This window comes from Balearica regulorum, chromosome Z, assembly GCF_011004875.1.
Source record: "Balearica regulorum gibbericeps isolate bBalReg1 chromosome Z, bBalReg1.pri, whole genome shotgun sequence".
NCBI lineage: Eukaryota > Metazoa > Chordata > Aves > Gruiformes > Gruidae > Balearica > Balearica regulorum.
The window spans coordinates 39,380,477-39,396,496 of record NC_046220.1 but is presented as its reverse complement, the minus strand read 5'-3'; the positions used below and the strand labels follow the sequence as shown (position 1 = coordinate 39,396,496).

The window sequence follows — 16,020 nt, the reverse complement described above, 5'->3', positions numbered from 1 at the left end:
AACACACAGGTGAAGGCTTTGTGGAGTATCCACATGCTCATAAATTATTTAACTGTAGAAAATAACTAATGGAAATACCTTTGATCCTGCAAAGTACATGAATATTAATTTTATGATATATTACCATCTATTGATTCCTAAAATACATTAATATATAAAAATGCATAATACTGACCTTTGTATTACTAAAGTTGTAACAGAATTCTTAACTTAAAACAGAATTCTTATTTTTGTTAAATAATGACAGAGAAAAATGAAACAGCAGGCAGATGAATCTCTATGAAAGTCTACTTCTATAAAGAAGTAAAAAACCCTCTTCATTAAATGTTTTACTGATTCCATCCAAATCAATTCTACTTAACTCTGCCTCACTATCTACCATCATGCCAATTTAACACCTTAAAAAAAACCTTAAAGTACGTTATCACTTCTGTTTGAACATCAGTAATCCTGCTGATGGAGCTACTTGACCTTTTTCTGATGATTTCAGTCATTGGGAAGAGTTATGGGAACAACCCCACTGCAGTTGAAGAAAATCATAAAGTCAAGTCCACACAGTTATCTTGCAAGCTTAGCCGTCTGAAGCTGGACCGTAGCAGTTTTACGTGATATTTATACCAGGAGCAATGAATGGAATTAATTCCAACATGGACAAACGTACTCTGTACAGCTCAAACCTTTGTTATACCGTCTTTCCATTCACTACAACCAAATAATTTATTACAACCTATCTGGTTATCAGTCAAGTGCTCAGACAACAGCAAAATTGATTGAGGAACAATGGATAGATTTCATTATTCACTGGAAATCTGAAGTAAATCTAGTAGCAAATATAATGTAGTGGTTTTATTTTACACTAATTTTCATGACCTACCACTAATTTCTCTGCCTAGCTCTTTATATACAGCAGCTTGTAACTGAAAATTATTCATCTGGAATAAAAATTATTTCTGTTTTGGAAGAAAAACAAAAGGATATATCACTGTTAGACAGACACTGCTGTTCTTCAGCTTGCCTGGAGACCAGTGATATTTGTTCAAAACTGCTAAGTAATAGGATTTCACTGTCAATCTCTCCTCAGTTATTTTTCTCCTGAGCAGGACCAGATTGTGACAGAAAGTTTAAAAAGGAAATGAAAATAGAAATATGCATTTTGCAAACATAGTGCAATTATCTGATATATATCTGTGTATTTAAGCTATTATTTGATATAACATCTATCTTTAATATTGGATTTGATTTACAGTTTTAAAAATAAAATCTAATTAATGGATACTTTATTTCTATTGACTTCTATAGGAAAAAGATGAGGCAGAGTCAAGTCACAGTTACTTTCTGCCACTTAGACTTACTTTAGATCCTAGTGAATTTAACATGAGGAGTCTGTTACTTCCTGGAAACGTATGTTCCATGGGTGTCTAGTTTACTTTCAGGTTTGACGTACTATTTTCTGAAGTGGCTTAGCACAGGATTTCCTGCACCTTTGAGATGTCTAAGGATGCAGATTAGAATGTAATATAATAAATGTAACATAATATTATAAAGCTTATAATAGTATTTAGTTGAATTATCTATCTGACATATTCATGAAGAATGCCACTATGTTGTAGGGCTGTGAGATTTATTTAGCCTAGGAATTCTGAGCTCTCCAACCAGACAAGCTGGTATGGCAGCACTGTCCTAATGCAATAGCAGTATGAGCAGGATCATAATACAGAAAAGTACATCTTATATGCTAGCAAATTGAGCACTAATAGGGTAAGGAAAACTATTTTAAAGGGCATGGCAAGAGACAGATCCTTTGTCACATTTAAGTCTCTGAACTTTTTGTAGGGGTAGTGGCAGGAAGAATGTTTTATATTACTTTCCTTTAGAATTGAATAAATTAAGAGTTCTTTAAAAATTGGAATTTAGTAAAAGATATATAAAAACACTCAAATTTGGTTTGCACTACAACTGTAAGTATAGTGCAAGATTACATCATATGAAAAATTTCCTTCCCTTTTTTAATTTATGAATTTGTCAAAAATCTCTGACCTTGGCCCATCTAGCAATAAATGAATGCTTTTTAGTGCTGTTAATTTGTCTGCAAAAAAAATCCACCCCCTATTTTTGCAAAAATTGTTCTCACTTTTTTTTTGTTCCCATAGCTATATTTCAGGCAGAAAAACAGTCCCAAACAATTTCAAATATAAAATACACTTATTACTATTTCCTTGCTTCTTCTGTGCATTTCTCTATAATTTGAATTTGCTATTCCACAGACGTTCTCACACATGAAATAGCTCTGGTTGAAACCTTTTGTTATGCTTGAACGAATTTTGACAACAAAGCTGGAATTCAGTATCTGGAATTATCTGTATGAATATTCCTAACTCCTCATAAATGTTCATGAAAGCAGAATGCTCTGTAAATATTTAAAATATTTGTAAATATTTTATTCCATTTACGTATTCTACTTAGGAGTGATTTTCTTTCTTTCTTTTCTCCCTTCCCTTCCCTTCCCTTCCCTTCCCTTCCCTTCCCTTCCCTTCCCTTCCCTTCCCTTCCCTTCCCTTCCCTTCCCTTCCCTTCCCTTCCCTTCCCTTCCCTTCCCTTCCCTTCCCTTCCCTTCCCTTCCCTTCCCTCCCCTCCCCTCCCCTCCCCCCCCCCCCCCCCCCCCCCCCCCCCCCCTCCCCTCCCCTCCCCTCCCCTCCCCTCCCCTCCCCTCCCCTCCCCTCCCCTCCCCTCCCTTCCCTTCCCTTCCCTTCCCTTCCCTTCCCTTCCCTTCCCTTCCCTTCCCTTCCCTTCCCTTCCCTTCCCTTCCCTTCCCTTCCCTTCCCTTCCCTTCCCTTCCCTTCCCTTCCCTTCTTTCCTCTCTCTTCTTTCTCTTTCTCTTTCTCTTTCTCTTTCTCTTTCTCTTTCTCTTTCTCTTTCTCTTTCTCTTTCTCTTTCTCTTTCTCTTTCTCTTTCTTTCTCTTTCTCTCTTTCCCTTCCCTTCCCTTGCTTTTCTCCCATATACTCTTTTTCAATATCAGAATCACACCACATACACACACATACACAAAACTCCAAAATAAAGCAAAACAAAACCAGCATAAATTTAACTTTAGAATGAATCCTGCCTTCACTGAAGCTGGTGTAAACTTCATCATTTCTTAAAACTTGCAGAGCACCTACAATACCATATGCAACTTTCATATGTGCCCATTTATCTTCTGTAACGTGTTTTTAAAAGGTGTGAAAAACATTTTCTATAAAAAAGTGAAGCTGTACAATGGTATTAAAAACAATTTTATAATTAATATGCTGAGAGATTGATGGCAATGTTCTCACTGAAAACCCTAATTATTGTAATGGTTGAAAAAAAAAATTATTATTTTTTCCTGAGAAACTGAATGGTACAGGAATTTCACTGATGATACAGCAATAAGCATCATCTGGTCTTTTATGCATAAGTCACTGTAGCTTCTGCTTATTTTATTTAGTTTAAAAACAAAAGATTTAGAATGTCACTTTTGCCTTTTTCCTGACACACCTATTGAAGTCGCCAGTCATAAAAATCTAAGCCATAATGTTAGCTGGATCAATTTAGATTTGGTGTTAATTTATAAAAGTGCAATGACTGCCATCAGATTGGATCTTTTTCATTCTAGTTTCATTTTCTTATTGCTTGTACTAAAGCAAAATATCAGCCTTAATGAATTTTATTTGCATACTAATGAAATGGAGGGAGTAAGCTCTTTCTAATTATCTTTTGGTGACTAACAAACCTAGCTCTTATTATGTTTTTTAATTTATCTGCCTTTTTATTTTAATATTTAGCATTAGATTATGCAGGTTACACTCTTTCTATTAAAAAAAAAAAGAAAATTGCTGAAAATAGACCTTTCTTCTTATTGTGTAAGAAATGTTCTTTTTTCTTTAACTTATTCCTTGATGTTTTCTTTAACTACTGAAAGGTAGAATTCATTTATCCATTTTGACACACTTAGTGTGAGTTCTCAAAATAGTGTTTTATTAAAAAAAAAAAAAAGTTTACAGTACCATATTGAAGAAACTATCCTTTAAATTCTCTTTGTACTAAAAAAAAAAAAGGTGCAATAAGGTGTATTTGATATTCATTGAAATTATAGGGTAAAGATTAATGAAAAAGACAAAGAAGCTTCATATATACACCAGAGATAAAACAGATCTGGTAGCTGTGAAGGTATTCAATTTTCCATACTGCTTCAGAAACTCTGGCAATGTAAGCTGACAGCATAATTAAAATACATGGGTTTCTTCCTACTTCAGGGAAAGAGAAAGCTGTAAGCCAGATTTTCTGGCTACTTAACAACTTCTATATTCAATTTTCTTCTGTCGTATTCTAATCAAGTAATTGTGTGTGAATATGGGGCAAGGCAATCACAGCGAAATCACTGTCCAGCTCATTTAGCTGTCCAAATATCAAGGCTGTTCCATGGGTATGTGTATTCTTGTAGAGTAACTGTCTTATGAATTTTTTACCTGTGAATTTCCAAAAGTTCATTAATTGAAAAAAGGCCTGCATTCTTGGATATAATGGTTCACAGTGCTATTAATAAATCATTTATAGGTTGGAATGGTGAGTGAGAGGACTTTGTGTATGGACAACCAGTGTGAAATACTGATCCCACTGCAGACAAAACCAGAAGACCCTGACCTCAACAATGACACAACCATCTCCCTGTCTGGCAGAGGCCTCTTCCACAGATGATAGCGTTTCAGGATCCAGAATTTTACAACACAGTTTAGCAGTAAAGTATATAGCTACATGGACCGTAAGAACTGCTTCCTTCTGGTTGTATATAGAAAAGCTTCATTACTTCTTTTTGGTAGAGAACATGCTAATGGTGAATTGCTAATTCAGCTCAACTCCCAGACTGATTTCACAATTTTGTAAGATATAGTTCCATTTGACCAGTATGACCTCTGTTCTTCTAAACACTTTATAAGTCACTTTGTTAAAGTGCGTATTTCAAAGGGTAAAATTATTACCATATCTCTTCATAATCGCTTTGCCAAGATTATTTACTATTTCACCAATCTTCATGTCAGTTATGTATTTCAACATAAATTATTTGTGTTTACTTGTATATAATCAATGAAAGTATTGAACAGAGTTGGCCTTAAAATTTCCTCTAAACTTGCGTGGAAACACCTTTATACAGTAATGATAAACGCTTTTTGAGATCAATCAGCTAGATCTTAATCCATTTAATTTGGACTGTATTGATATTGTGCTATTATTTAAAATCAGAAGGTCATGCAACATTAGGCCAAAAGTTAAATTCCACATATATTGAATCCCTTCATTTATGTCTACTAACCTCAAATAACTAAATCAGGGGTTTATAAGATCTATTTGTCCATGAAAAAATATTTGACTGCTGTTAATGTTTGGGTTTTTTACTTAATTCTTGTTACTTGACTCTTGTATCTATTTTTCCATTATGGCAAGCAAAGCTGATGTCAGAGTAACTACTTTAGCAGTTAGCAGGATTATTCATTGGCTATACTTGAGTATTGAATATTTGCAAAGCTTCCGGAAACCAGTGCACTAATGATAATTAAAAGTTTGAAGAATGTTTAACAACTTATTCCTAGATGTTATCACTTTCCTTAGCTGTTAATGGACTGAAAAACTTTTTTGTCATCATGTAGTTCAACCACATTATCCTTTTCCTTTACAAACAGAAAGCTGAAACATAATCGCAGTTAGCTGTTTTACTAATCTCTGCTGTCACCATTTTATTATGTCTCTGCTACCACCATATTCATTATGTCTTCATTTAAAGTCCATATTGTACGGAGGTTTTTTAAACTATAGCTTCCTCTCCTCAATCCCTTTAACTTTTCCTATTAATTTTCTACATTTAGTAAACACAAAGCTATAGGGTTAAAGAACTATTCCACCCCTTCAGTGCAACCTTCCACATTCCTGATAAATTTCCTGCTAATTCCTACCTTTTCTTTGCCATTTGAAACAGTGTATGTTTATATGCATATTTGGTTTATTGCTTTACTGATGAATGACAGTAATTTGACCCCTAAGTAATCTGTATAAAAACACTGTACTTTTTCCTGTCTAAATTGTGTTCCATTTTCCCTATTTTTGGCATTTTAAGAACCCAGTATATTATGGGACTGCTCATCTAAACTGAATGTTAGAAGGTCATGATCACTCGCAAACACTAACTTTGGCTGAATGAATGATTTAGTTTTATTTAAAGTAGAGAATTACCTATATTAAAGGCAGACCCATTTTGACACTGTAATGACATGTTCATTGTTTCCACAAGATCACTGACAATACAGCAATCCAAGTCATATTCTCCTAATAACAGATCTTTTTTCCGGTCTATATAGTTTAATAATAATTTCTTGTGTGACTCTACCCATTTGTTTATAATCATTTCTGTATAATGACTTGCTCTTTCCACCCAAATAAAACTTTCATGTATATACACCTACAAATATAGTTAGATTTTCCCTTGAAAATTCACAGAAAAGAGTTAAATACAGATTCAGTACAGAAAAGGTATTCCTTGTTCCATAGCAAGTACTGAGTCTCTATTCTCACTGGGGAAAAAACAAACAACAACAACAAAAAAAAAAAAAAAAAAAAAAAAGAGGTTAAGATTAATTTATTTAAGTTTATTGAAGACTGAAGAAATTTTTCATCTCACATCATCTACACAATTCTATAGAATTATGTCTGAATGAACCAAAAGGTACCTAACCAAAAAGTTTGGTCATAAGTTATTAAACCACCAAAATATTTGAACATGACAAATGCATAAGGCATTCGAATCTGTACCCTGTTGAGTACTGTGAACCTGAGGTACATGGAATGAGAAGGCAGAGAGCCCAGCAATCTTCTAACTAGGCAACCCATGGCTTTGTATCTACATAAGATGGAAAGACACCAGATGTAAAGCCATGAGCATTTCTAATGTATGCACACACTATGGGGCAATGTGAAGAAAATGATAAATCTAAAAAAATGCATGCTACCATGGTACAAACAACTTCAGAGCACATGAAAAGAGCCAAATGGAAAAAAGTTTTTATATGTATATTTTTGGAAAAACCAATACACTTATGAGCACTCGTGTTAATTAAGACTCTAAGAGCGCATGCTACTTCAAATTAAGGCAAGTGCTTCCACAATATATAATTTTCTTTAATATCACAACCTCATTCAAAACAGTTCCTTTTAGTCTTGAATAATGAAATAGATTGGGATATGCCTTCTTCACTATAGAATTTTTATCTATCGGTACATAGCAAATGTAAATCATGGAGAAATAAGAACAGAAATGCTTTTGGTAATGCAAAGTATTCTTAAGATTTAATTTACATACCTATCAATTATTATACATTGATATAAAATAAAATAATTAAATATATGAGGGGAACAGGATGTGTTCAAATGCCTCTAAATAACCAGCATGGTTCTTATTGTCTGTATTAATGTTGAATTATTAAGATTAGATTAAACAGAAGTCAGTGTCCGCAGAAGCTCCTTCTTCCATAAGCCCATATAGGAGCACCAGCCATGTTGTCTGACAACATGTTGTGCTCATGTTGTCTGACAGCTCACCAATGGGTGGGAAGCTGAGCTTCAGAACCTCCTTGAACTGAGACTACACTGTGGATCATGGTTGGTTTACAAACACCGGACAAAGATGATTTGAAACAGTAACATATGCTCTTGGATATCTAAACTGATTTCATTTCAAACCAGACTTTAGCTGGTTTTAAAGCCATAATTTTAAAACGGAGTATTATTTTTAGGTATGTCAACAAGTGGGATTTTGATTACCAATAACACCATATTGCCACATTTTAATAAAATCCTTCCTAAAGATGTTTATTCCTGCTTAGCACTGTGATGTTAAGATCAAGAATGTTGCTGGTATGCTGAGGAAAAAAAAGAAAAATTACCTCAAGTGTGTTATTGACAGGAGTGACTGAGCTCCTGAATACTTGCCTAATAAAGCTGATGATTGACATTTATCAGTATTTCAAAGTTAATTTTTATCTTAACCTGATGAGTTGCATCCGCGGGTCTTGAGGGAACTGGTGGATGAAGTGGCCAGGCCACTCGCCATCATATTTGAGAAGTCCTGGCAGTCCGGCAAAGTTCCCATTGACTGGAAGAGGGGGAACATAACCCCCATTTTTAAGAAGGGTAAAAAGGAAAACCCAGGGAAGTACAGGCTGGTCAGTCTCACCTCCGTGCCTGGCAAGATTATGGAGCAGACCCTCCTGGAGACTATGCTCAGGCAAATGGAAAATAAGGAGGTGATTGGTGACAGCGAACATGGCTTCACTAAGGGCAAATCATGCCTGACAAACTTGGTGGCCTTCTATGATGGGGTTACAGCTTCGGTGGATAAGGGAAGGGCAACCAATGTCAGCTACCTAGACTTGTGCAAGGCATTTGACACTGTCCCGCACGACATCCTTGTCTCTAAATTGGAGATACATGGATTCGATGGATGGACCACTCGGTGGATAAGGAATTGGCTGGATGGTCGCACTCAAAGAGCTGCAGTCAACTGCTTGATGTCCAAGTGGAGATCAGTGATGAGTGGCATCCCTCAGGGGTCGGTACTGGGGCCGGCACAGTTCAACATCTTTGTTGGTGACACGGACAGTGGGATCGAGTGCACCCTTAGCAAGTTTCCAGATGACACCAAGCTGTGTGGTGTGGTTGACATGCTGGAGGGACGGGATGACATCCAGAGGGACCTTGACAAGCTGGAGACGTGGGCCCATGTGAACCACGTGAAGTTCAACAAGGGCAAGTGCAAGGTCCTGCACGTGGGTCACTGCAATCCCAAGCACGACTGTAGGCTGGGCGAGGAATGGATTGAAAGCAGCCCTGAGGAGAAGGACTTGGGGTATTGATTGATGAGAAGCTCAACATGAGCTGGCAGTGTGCGCTTGCAGCCCAGAAAGCCAACCGTGTCCTGGGCTGCATCAAAAGAGGTGTGACCAGCAGGTCAAGGAAGGTGATCCTGCCCCTCTACTCCGCTCTTGTGAGACCCCACCTGGAGTACTGCGTCCAGCTCTGGGGGCCCCAGTACGGGAGAGACATGGAGCTGTTGGAGTAAGTTCAGAGGAGGGCCACGAAGCTGATCAGAGGGCTGGAGCACCTCTCCTGTGAGGACAGGCTGAGAGAGTTGGGCTTGTTCAGCCTGGAGAAGAGAAGGCTCCGGGGAGATCTGATTGTGGCTTACCAGTAACTGAAATGGGCCTACAGGAAAGATGTGAGGGACTGTTTATCAGGGAGTGTAGTGACAGGACAAGGGGTAATGGGTTTAAGCTGAAGGAGCGTCGATTTAGATTAGATGTTAGAAAGAAATTCTTTACTGTGAGGGTGGTGAGGCACTGGAACAGGTTGCCCAGAGAGGTTGTGGATGCCCCATCCCTGGGAGTGTTTAAGACCAGGTTGGATGAGGCTTTGGGCAGCCTGGTCGAGTGGAGGGTGTCCCTGCCTGCAGCAGGGGGGGTTAGAATTAGATGATCTTTAGGGTCCCTTCCAACCCAGACCATTCTATGATTCTATGATTCTATGATCTTTTTAACATTCAATGTACTTAGATGCATTTTTTAACATGAGTTTTGAATATAATTACTTATTATAAATAGGCCATAAACACAGCACAAAATCTAATGTGATACATCTTGATCTTTTTTTGGACAGATTTTGTACAAAAAAAAGCTGTTGAAAAGCCTCAGAATTTATGTCCATCACACAGAAAGTAAAAGACGACTGTTGTCATTAGGAACTGAACGCATGTTTACAGTAATTAAAAGAAATTCATAATTTCTCATCCTACGTGTCCTGGTTGTCAGCTGGGATACAGTTAATTTTCACAAGTAGGTGGGAGGGAACACAGCCAGGACAGCTGACCCAAACTAGCCAGAGGAGTATTCCATACCATATGGTGTCATGCTCAGCATAAAGGGTGGCTGGTCGGGGAGGGGCGGTGGCTCTGGGACAGGCTGAGTGTGGGCTGAGTGTCTGGTCGGTTGTTGGGTGAGCAAAATGCATTGTGTATCACCCATTTTGTATATTCTATTATAAGCACCGTTCCTGTTATTTCCCTCTCTCTTTGCCGTCCCAGTAAACTGTCCTTATCCCAACCCACGGGTTTTACCTTTGTCTTCCCATTCTCCTCCCCCTCCCACCCGAGGGGAAGGAGTGAATGCGCGGCCTCGTGGTGCTCAGCTGCTGGCTGGGGCTAAACCACAACACTACAGTATCCTTGATGCAAAATACAAGATGTGAGTTACCACTAAAGTTCAGCTAAAATGATTAATCTCCAGATCCTCTGACTTATACCCAACTGTTTAAAACTTTTTGCTACACATCAGAAAAGACAAGAATAACAACGCCATCAAAATGTAATTGGATTTAACAAAAGAAAGTACCCCATAATTGACAAAAAAAGACTGAAAATGTATGTTTACTATACGAAAGAAAATTAGAAATGACAGATCTTAGAAGATTTATGTCGAGGTATAACATAATAACTTAACATGCAAGTTTCCTTCACTTAAAAATATGCATCACATGCCAGTTATGTAGTTTGCCACAGCATCAGTGAATAAGCATAATAAAATACCAGGCTCAGTGAAGAAATAAAATTACAATAATCAAAATTTTAAATTGCCAGGAAAAAGAGGAAACAGCATCTCAAAAATATGTCCTGAATATCTGGTCCTGCCTTTCCAAATAGTATCTTCATTTACTCTTATTTCCTTAGACAATGACGTGCAATGATATTCACATATCTGCACTTCTATTTGACCTCTAAGAGAACAGAGATTATTTATGTTATTATTGTCTTGTTAAGAAACAAAATTAATTTAAGTTTTGTTTTAGGAGTAGGCACAAATATATGTCCAAAGCTGTCTACATTTTATACTGGAAAATCACATGAAGGAAGATTTTGATTTCAGTAAGGATGAATACTTTACACTAAAATTAGTAAAATATTCATAAGTGTCTAAATGTATAATTCTACCATGAAAAATTTAGCATACATAACAAAGTAAATTCTTTGACACAGTTTTACCTTCCCATTTTCCTTAAAACAACAAACATAACTCTCCAGCTCCGGAATATGCTCACTGTGTATCATTTCAAGATCATGCACAGGTACAAAAATGGTTAAAATACTTTTTTTAAAAAAGAACATCAATCAACCAATAAAATGCACTCACCCTCTCTCCGATTAAGCTTTGCAAATCCAGGGCTGTGACTGCTAGACAGCTCTGATGAACTGCTGAATGATGACTGAGGCAAAGCAGACACCAACTGATCATCACAATTATCTGCCATTGAAAAATATCATGTTCAGGTTAATACGGTGAACACCACTTACTGGAACTATAACCAAAGAGAACACCAGAAAAATATCTGAATTAACCCTGTATCTGAGAGCAGCATATCTCTAATTATTCCTGTTGCTGTATTATATGTAGAAGTATCAATACTAGTATCAATACTGAAGCAGCATTTTTTTTTTTTTTTTTTTTTTTTTTTTTTTTACTCAATGTTTCTTGAAACTACCAGGGTTAATTTATTATGTTCTTCAACTGGCTGTACTTGCCCACTTCCAGCCTAACTTCTGAGGTCATACTGATAAATAGTTCACAGCTTGCTCACTATCATTTACATGGATAGCAACTGACACATTCTTCTAGTCCTGGTTGTAGCATGAAGCTACACCTCATCACATGCTCTTTATTATCTTTAGACCTGGTCCTCACACAGGTCTGTGCTATCACATTTAATGTGTGATCACATTAAATACAGCTATTCCTTAAAAAAAAAAAAAAAGAAAAAGAAAAAAATCATCCCTTTTAAGCACTGTAAGAATCTTTTGCTTTGCTAGTGATAGGCATGTTTGATAAAGACACAGCACAAAATCATTATCACACAGTTATTAGCATGCAAGTCCTAACATCATACAGAATGAAACCTGAGTGTTTCAGAAAAACGAAGACTTAACTGCAGTTCACAATCAATGGTGCATAAGCAGGCAAATGCTAATCAATACTTTGGATGTTAAATGCCTCCCCAGCTCAATTACTATACAGGGCATGTGCTCGTTCTCCATTTAAATTTGAAAAATATAAATTGAGAATCAATATCTGTTCTAGTTTTAGCTGAAAGAATACTGACTTTAAAACACTACAAGAAGTGTAAGCAAGTCTTTCCCTAGCTATACTCTGCTGGCATCTCTTTAGAAAATGAGAGGAAATTTTGTAAACTATTAGTCTTTATGAAATGGTTCTTTTCAGGACAAACACATTCCTCTGAATGCAACTGATAAGTGACAAGTCACAGGTGAGTCCTTCTTCTAACCCTTCTCTTTGTCTACCAGATTTCTGCTATCAAAATAATGAATATTAATTAATACAAATTTTTTTCCTGACTCAGCATAATTAAGTGTTTCTGCTGAATAATTATGGATATTTCTAATTAGCAGCAAGACTTTTATATGAATGTCTCAAGGGGATTTTTTATCACCTTTTTTTTTTAAAGAAAAAAGTTGGTTCATTTGGTTCTTTAAGCAAAACTCTTCATAAAGAGAAGGCTTGATACTGACCATGACTGCTACAGTTAGAAGTTCTCTGAAATCTCATAAATAATATCCAGTCACTACAAACAAGAGGCTATATTAATTGCTCTGGATAAGCTCACATATACCATACTTCTACTAAATTCAGAGCACCTCCATCATTTGAAAGAAACAAAAAATTATTACTTACTTTCATAAGTTTATTTCCTGCTCTAGCTTTCTATATAACAAAGTGCAAAATTTTATAACTACTCTTTATTGTCTAACCACAAGCTCATTTTTCACTTCATTATCCACAGATTAGATTTATAATGGTGAAAGAGGCTGTGCTGCTTGGGACAAATTGCCCAACTGATAAGCACAGAAGAAAAAAAAAAAGAAGGAAAACAAGTTTTCATCTTATGAACAAATGCATTGCACTACATCCTAGAAAAGGATCTCATTAGTGAAAGGTTTCTTTACAGCACAGAAAATGAAAAGAATTTATTAGTCATAAACTACAGCAGAAAGAGGAGAGTATGGTGCTGCTCTGTTTCACACAGAGAGCTTCTTACACTGCTGATGCAAGGGAGCACTTCAAGTGCCACTGATCCTTTTTCTACTGTCAAAACCTACATGGTAAGCCTAGATACCAAGATGAAAATTAAGAAGAGTGAATAGAAAGACTTTTCCGCCAAAATCTATGTATATGATCTAGAATCATAGAATCATAGAATGGTTTGGGTTGGAAGGGACCTTTAAAGGTCATCTAGTCCAACCCCCCTGCAATGAGCAGGGACATCTTCAACTAGATCAGGTTGCTCAGAGCCCCATCCAACCTGACCTTGAATGTTTCCAGGGATGGGGCATCTACCACCTCTCTGGGCAACCTGTTCCAGTGTTCCACCACCCACATTGTGAAATATTTCTTCCTTATATCTAGTCTGAACCTACTCTCTTTCAGTTCAAAACCATTATTGCTTGTCCTGTCACTACAGGCCCTACTAAAATATCTGTCCCCATCTTTCTTACAAGCTCTCTTTAAGTACTGGAAGGCTGCTATAAGGTGTCCCCGGAGTCTTCTCTTCTCCAGGCTGAACAACCCCAACTCTCTCAGCCTGTCCTCATAGGAGAGGTGCTCTATCGCTCTGATCAGCTTCGTGGCCCTCCTCTGGACTTGCTCCAACAGCTCTATGTCCTTCCTGTGCTGAGGACTCTAGAGCTGGATGCAGTAGAATGTCTCATCATTTTCATATGCCTCATATTTTCAACTTTGCTCTTCCGGTGAAGGGTGCCATGTCTTATGAAGTGAATCACCAGGAATAAGACCATGTGATTAATACTTACCAGCATTAACAAATAAACAAAAGCAGATATACACTATTTTTACAAGACCTCTGGGTCTGACTAAGTCTTCCCAACTTTGTAATTCAGAAGGCAAAGAAAAATATTTCCACTGGATGGATGAGACAGCTGCCTTTGTATCATTTGCTTATGCTGACTACACTTTTCACCTTTTTTCCTTCTAATGTACAAGTTAGAAAGGAATCAACAGTACTGTATTGTTCTGCCTAGACGGTCTAATACACGTATTTCTGTGACACTCATAAATTGCTTTGAGATATTCCCAGAACTCATTGACCACTTATATGGTACTTATCCTATAATAATTTATGTCAATCTCAATTTATAATACAGAGACAATAACAGACAAGATGTTATCCAAAATCCAACAGTGTAAGACATTTTTTTTGCCTTTACACAATAATGATTAAAGAGAAATGACCAATGTATCACAAATAGATCTACTCTGAATAATTATACGTTTATTTTACAACAGCTGCTATGCTTTATTTCAGGAAAATAACTTCATATCAACTATTTTTATTGCTTAGCACATGTTGCTTGAAACATATTCTGGTTGCAGCTTACAGTGTGCAATGTAGCTCTAAATTTAGTTATTATAAATTATAATTTAGTTATTATAATTCTAAATTATAAACTTAGAATTCTAGAATTAAATCCAAAACACTATGTAGAAATTGGCAAGAACCAGATGGTTGGTATTGATTTGTTTCTCAAATTTAATAAAAGCAAATAAAAACATAATCTGTAAGGCATGACCATTCTATATGGTTTCACCTACATGGAAGACATACTACACAATGAAACACTGTTTGAATTCACATGCTATTGCTCAGCTCTTCATTTCTCTTGGACACCCTTCCTCTTTAAAACAGAACAGATCTTACTGCTGAAGGTGATCTCGGGCTTTCTAGGGATATTCCACATAGCTCCTCCAAGCTAACTGTATACTTACATAGTCTATTCAAATATGAGTTTTAAAACAATTAATTTTTGTTGAAAGCTATGCATCATATAGCTTTTCTTAGATTTTTGTGAGAAATCTTTTTTTCTGTTTTAAACAATAGCTAAGAATACCAAAACCGTAAAGAAACCATAAGTTTCTGTAGTGTGCACAAAAATCTGGTATCAAACAAGGCTTGGTGAAGGAAAGAATAGGTATATAACTGTGTGATGCTGATGTAGAGACCTTCTGGTGAATAAAATCAAGCTCAGACCTACAGAGTCATTGTACAGCAACTGTACAATGAGAAGAGTGAGAAATAATTGTGAAATGCTAGGATTGCCTAATGCAGTAAACTGACATGAGCTGTAACAGTTGCTGTTTAAAAAACCTCTGAAATGACTAGTATTCAATAGAACAGAAAGGCATTACTCTTTAACTTTACTGTGGGAATACGAGGAGAAAAGCTGAAGTGCAACTGGTAAAAAAAAAAAAAAAAAAGCAAGAATGTGCAAATGGGGGGAAGGATATATAAACAAAAACATATTACCTGTTTCATCACCAAATGAAAAAAGTTATTGAAGTTATATAAGGCATGCCTTTCCATATACCATACTTCTAATGCAGATTTAATCAAATTTATAAACCAACTGGCACATTTTATAGGAATGAAACTGTAAGTGTTGCATGTACAAAGTATGCCTATCATTTCTCTTCCAGCTTCAAATACTATATCATTATGCAAATTTAGAGTAAACCAAGAAACTATTCATACAGTGGTACCATAATTTACACAGATCATGCCATATGAGCTACAACAGATGGAGCTCAAATAGGATATCATGTAGTAAAGCAGTAATCACAGTTATAACACTATGGTTGATCAAATAAATTTTGAATCTTTCACCAAAGCAGCACCTTGCTAAAATAAAAATAAAAATAGTAATAAAAATAGTAGAATATTGGGACAACCTGAGATTTATTTCTTCAGGATGCATAAGTGTATATTTTCACATCCATGTAGTGAAAAAAAACCATAATGTAATTTACAGGAGCAAATTTATTTATTTTTTTCCTTTTGCAACATCAAGAATATATAGCACTGATTTTAGTTTGAATGCAACT

General features: G+C 36.3%; 1 protein-coding gene across 1 annotated transcript in view; it reads right to left on the bottom strand.

The window, feature by feature from the left end:
• CNTNAP4 (contactin associated protein family member 4) overlaps positions 1-16,020 on the bottom strand; it is a 256,306-nt gene that overhangs the window by 191,286 nt on the left and 49,000 nt on the right. Inside the window, exon 2 of the mRNA XM_075740548.1 lies at positions 11,245-11,355. Within this exon, the coding sequence (XP_075596663.1) occupies positions 11,245-11,355 (111 nt within the window). The remainder of the gene's footprint in view (positions 1-11,244; positions 11,356-16,020) is intronic.